This window comes from Saccoglossus kowalevskii, chromosome 20 (assembly GCF_978046115.1).
Source record: "Saccoglossus kowalevskii chromosome 20, keSacKowa6.1, whole genome shotgun sequence".
Taxonomy (NCBI): domain Eukaryota; kingdom Metazoa; phylum Hemichordata; class Enteropneusta; family Harrimaniidae; genus Saccoglossus; species Saccoglossus kowalevskii.
Window position 1 is genome coordinate 20,515,223 of NC_140660.1, and position 5,461 is coordinate 20,520,683.

The following is a 5,461-nucleotide window of genomic DNA, read 5'->3' on the forward strand; positions in this document are numbered from 1 at the left end:
ACAGTCAATTTTGCAATAAAACTCTTAGAAGAAAAGAACATTTCATCAATAACAACCTAAAAATCTTTGTAAAGTAAAGATGTGAATTTATGGATAGTAAATTATTTCAAAAGAAAAACGTAAACTGAGGCTACAAGTTATATACGTTTTTGGAAAAGCTAGACGAAATTTATACAATATTTAGCATTAACAACTACATTAAACAACTCCAGCAAAAGACTGGATACACCAAAGATGTAATTACAATTTAATCAACGACGATTTCGTGTTTATCGACTTGTCAGAAATATGATGCTTGAACGATTTTTTTATGAAAGACAGAAAAACCTATTCACATATTTACTTTCAAGTAAAAACATTATTTTGGTAAATGTGTATGTACAACAAGAAGGATCTTGAAATTATATTATTCATTTATTTACAAATATTATATCACATTTCATAAAATACTACTTTTTTATGACCAAATGTAAAATTGTTCACAATAAAGATATTATTATTATCAATTGGGAGCTACATGCTTAAAGTTAACATTAGTATGGTAAGTCTTTCCTCCGTGTGTTAAATTTTATCATCTGGAAAATATACGTTCATTTATACTACATTGAATTTCTTTGCTATCAGTGAATTCTTACTCACATTTGTACCCTACACTACCCGCCTATGCTTTAGTTGACCAGTTAACAGAATTTTATTTTTAGAACTACCGGTTACTACAAATAAGATAGTATACGATATAATACCTGTGCAGGTCACAGAGCATGTAAACTACCTGTATATAATGTATTGCATATGCTTTGTGTCGGGAATGCAAGCGATAGTTCGCCATCAACGGTGGTGATGGGCGTAGTTAGATTGCAATCCTCGATGCGCGAGGTGTTACGCCACTTCTCTTTAAGGCAGACACAACAGAAATATTTGTGTTTTTTCCTAGTGTGGTAAATTTTTGAAATAATACTCATTTTTATTGATCCCCGCTTCACTTGGTATATTTCTTAACCTTGATACATCCAAAATTTGAATGACGGTTATTTTGTGTGGTATATCATTTGAATTTCATTCCTAGAAGCGATTTGAATTTGTAGTCTGCCGCGGGCTCATTTGTTTAATTCGACTGTCATTTTATTACGTGTAAGGTGAAGGGTGTGTGCGTCCATAACAAAGGAACACTCTTTTGTAAGGCGACTCAAAACCTTTGTGGATGAGCATCAACAGCAACCTGTTACCTTAGTGTGGTTAGCCGGGTTTCGCCGGATATTATTGTTTTAGAGTTAGGGTCAAATGATATGCGTGACATCTGTTCTGTATGTCAGATCAACAGCCTATGAATCGTGATTACTTTATGCTTAAATTCAATGCAGGGCTACATTGTTATGGCTTAATCCCCCAATATTATAAGGATCATAATTTCCGTACAGCAGCTGCATCAGACAGAGGCATTATGTTCTGGCTTGTCTGATGCACAAATCAGAAGTCTGGGAAGGTGGACATCGGATGCATTTATAAACTGCACATCCGTCAATATGCACAATTTTAGTCTAGCTACTAGCATGGGCAGTTGTTGTTTCCTTATATCCTGCTTGGACCAGTATGGTCAGCCCTTATGTCAACTCTGGGTTATATATCTTCTCATTTGTGCAAACAATTTATTTCTCTTTTTTGTTTTGGTGTTGGGCTGATACAAAGAGTGTCTGGTTAGGGAATTTAGGAAAACATTGTTTTCAAGATGTTTTCCTAACTAACTCGTTTCTTCAAGCAAATTGTTCACTTTACCCAAATAGTTAGGGTTTTTGAATGGTCCTTGAGTTTTTGAGTAGTTCTTTTTTCAGAAAAATATGCCAAGATTAGTGACTAATTTATTAAGGAGGGTTATATACATCTTTGTCCTCCCCTTTTCACCCAACAAGTCTTTGACCTGGCAGCTGTCTTACCCAGTGCTTGATGGCACCATGTTCTGAGGCCCACCTTGGGATCTTGCCTCATATGTCGAAATATATATTATATGTCTTGTCGCGGGCATTTCGTAAGACACTAGTCTGTGCAGAAAGATTTGGTTGCTCAATATATTCACGTCGAACAATATTTATTGTTTTGGTATTTTAATTTCGTATAACTTAAGTCATAGGAACTTAGAATTAGTTTTTGTACCCAATAACACAGACTAGGCATACATACAACCCATCTCATCTCGTCCATCATGAATTCCGCCGTTAGATTTAGGGGATATTGAATATTAGTTAGAGTATCATCAGACACATGAACTGTATGGGCCACTCAAATACATCCAATAGTATTAAAATTGCAGTTATCGGAACCTTATAATGCTTGCGAAATATTCATTCTTTAAAAACAACTTAAACTGACATGTATTTCTAGGTTGTGTGACTGTGTTTTTAATAACAGTATTGGCACTGAGATAATCATTGCTACTAAAATGTACCATGGTTTGAATTAGAGTGTTAAAATAAATCACTTGTAAAATGCCTACACAGTGTTTTAACCCTGGTATGTTTACATAATCTCACTTGGTGCCACAGTGGTAAAACTGTTTTTTGGAGCTTTAATCTATGCGATAATATGCAGTGTGTCGGCATTGCGGGTACCAGAGTTGAAACAACTTAAGAATAAGAAATAGTACATTTTGGAGTAGGGAAAGGAACTAATGAATACGACGTCAATAATTTTGGATTAATAACATTGCCTTCATGCAACCACTAGAAATGATGCCTTTGTTGTCTAAAATTGCACTAATAGATGGTCATTTGAAGGGCACCACTGAAAGCAGGAGATTGCAGAGCAGTTTATACAAGTCTCATAGAATCTTGATTCAAGCCTGTATCACTTGTCTCACAATATCACAGCAGGAACACATAGGGCACTAGAAATGAAGGACCACAACTGTCCTCAATCTACCCTATGTTAAGGTATGGATTCAGGTACACCACCTGGATGAGGCAAATAGAATGTTATCTTTCTGTCTCACGTAGGCAGGTCTGTAGATCGAAAGCATTTTTAGCTATGTAAATCACAATCACACCTGGTTGATTCCAATTGTCCTTCCAAATTTGTAAATATCCTTTGTTATGTAAATCACAATCACACCTGAAAGATTCAAATTGTCATTCCCGAGTAGTAAGCATGTATGAACTGCCAATAGACCATTTTCCGTTCACTGCGAGAATCACGCGTTATGCGTGAAATCGAACGTAAAAAACAGGACAAACAAAGGTCATAGCGTCGTAGTGGCGTCAAACATCGCGTGAGATTCGACAAACGCGAAGTATTTTGGGGGACCCTTCCATGTTTAATAATGTGCTGTCCACATTTGATGATAGGCAATTTTGATTAAGTAAGGGTATTCGGAAGCAATATTCCTCTGTCGAAGATCGGCGGGTCGATGTGAGTTACGAAATAAAGAAATTCTAGTTCAAAATCAAATCGTTCGATTTTTGCGGCAGACGTTCGACGCGCGTTTTTCATACATCTCGCGAGATCTCGCAATTGTACGGAAAATCCCCTATTACCTTCATGACAGTTATCACACAACAATGCACATCGCTTCTTCCATACACACTTCTAGAGTTTGAGGTAATATGAAAAGAAAAACATAAAATAAAGGATGCATGCATAAAGCAAATAAAACAGACGACGCAATGACAGGAGCGAATAAACGACTATTTTAATGGCAACAAATCTTCACATCAGTGCAATTGTTTGTCTAACTGCGCTTTTGTTTCCCAAAATAAAATTGATTCCATGATTGGTAGCACTGCAGATTGTTTTTAAATAAAACATGATTAGAATGTTCAATGGCAACTGGTTCAGGAAAATTTGAATGCCTGTATTTGTTGTAAACCTTGTTCCTTTCTCGATCGTGTAGAATAACGACGTCATCACACTGCGCAATCTTTAGGTATCCTATTCCATCTATGAAGAATTCACGATGAGAAATCCTTTCAAACTCTGGATCGAATCCCACTTTCCTTACCGCCTCAGTTTTTGCTAAAAAGAAGTCTGGCGTAACATCCTTGTAATTACAATTCTTGAATTCTTTGACATTGCCATATGGAAATGGTGAATCTGTTCTCCGAATGCAGCCGCTGCCATCTTCCTCTCGCCTATAACTAACCCATTTCCAGATGTCATTATCGATGGTGTCAGAAACCATTCCTCTGTTATCCATTACGTAGCCAGCCACTAAGTCTAGTTCTGCTGTTGGAGACTCCAGTTTTTCTACAAACCGCTCTAAAATAGTTTCATTAATGAATACAAAGTCGTCATCAGTCCACAGAAAGTACTTTGTACGCACCTGGCTTACAAGCAGATTTTTACCAGCACCCAAGCCTTCTAAAAATGGCATATGAAAATGCTTCACATTAGTTCCATTCAACTGTTGTTTAACACGGGAATCATCAGCTACTAGTATGGACATATTGGGATAATATTTATTAACACTCAAAATGAGCTTGTTGATGCAGTCATAACGTTCAAATGTTTTCGATACGACAGTTACTTTATTACTGATGTCACCGTCAAGTCTCGGGTCATAAAGCTTAGGCATACGAAGTCTCTGAGTGAGAACATTGATGGAGATGTGAAGATCTCCTGACATGATATCAATAACATCTCTCTGCCTTATGTGGTACTCGACACTGGTGTAAACTAAATGTTTCAGTACAGTATTCAGATCGTCAACATCGTCAGCTGTTATTGTTATTTGACGAGTGTTGTTGCCTGTTATATGTAATGCGTATTTACCTGTCTCAACATAGATATATCCCAATGACCTTCTGGACATGAAGGATATTTTAAACTCCGGGTTGTCTTTTCTGAACGCAGTAGGGTGTACCTTTATGCCAACTAGGCGGACTGAGCTTAAAGGTTCAACAGTGATACCAGATCCAATGTATTCTATAGGAGACATGGCTTCACATCTTGTTACAGGCTCTGCTGTTTTATCTTCCTGTCGTTTCCATTCGATGAACTCCTTTCTTTGTTGCAGGCGTTTGTCCAACTCCAGAGGACCGATCACTGGTTTTGGACATGAACATTCCTCGTTCTGGGTAAGCAGCATGTTGCTTCTGATGTTAAAACGCGTTGGGCTGTGACCAGTAACTGCATCTTCATTCACGCTTCTGTGACTGAGCCGGGCATGATGAAACGAAATTTTGACGCATACTATAGCACATGTTATAATTATAATCGAACAAATACCGATTGGACGGAGATATATCTTCGGTAAATGCCTTGCCATTGCCAATCAACCTACAACAAAGTACAACATTTGTTATTCAAATAACATGATAATATAACACGATACTATATTAATATCAATTGAGTACATTTTAACAATATACTATCCTCGGGGGCGGAGCTACGTCACAGACGTTCCACGTTGCTACGACGCGCACCACTGTACCACGCATTTCTATGGGCTCTGTGCGCGCTGCTGTGGAATGAC

The 5,461-nt window shown here is 37.4% G+C and overlaps 1 protein-coding gene across 1 annotated transcript; it reads right to left on the reverse strand.

Annotated features, from left to right (window-relative positions):
- Positions 1–3,654: 3,654 nt before the first annotated feature.
- LOC100372252 (beta-1,4 N-acetylgalactosaminyltransferase 2-like) lies at positions 3,655–5,239 on the reverse strand. Its single transcript, XM_002741792.3, has one exon. It carries the CDS (start codon positions 5,072–5,074, stop codon positions 3,719–3,721), a length of 1,356 nt encoding a protein of 451 aa, XP_002741838.1. The 5' UTR covers positions 5,075–5,239; the 3' UTR covers positions 3,655–3,718.
- Between the last annotated feature and the right edge of the window lie 222 nt (positions 5,240–5,461).

Bases quoted from the DNA above. Each gene is read 5' to 3' on its own strand.
- LOC100372252 (XM_002741792.3), bottom strand. From the start codon at position 5,074: ATGCTGCTTACCCAGAACGAGGAATGTTCATGTCCAAAACCAGTGATC.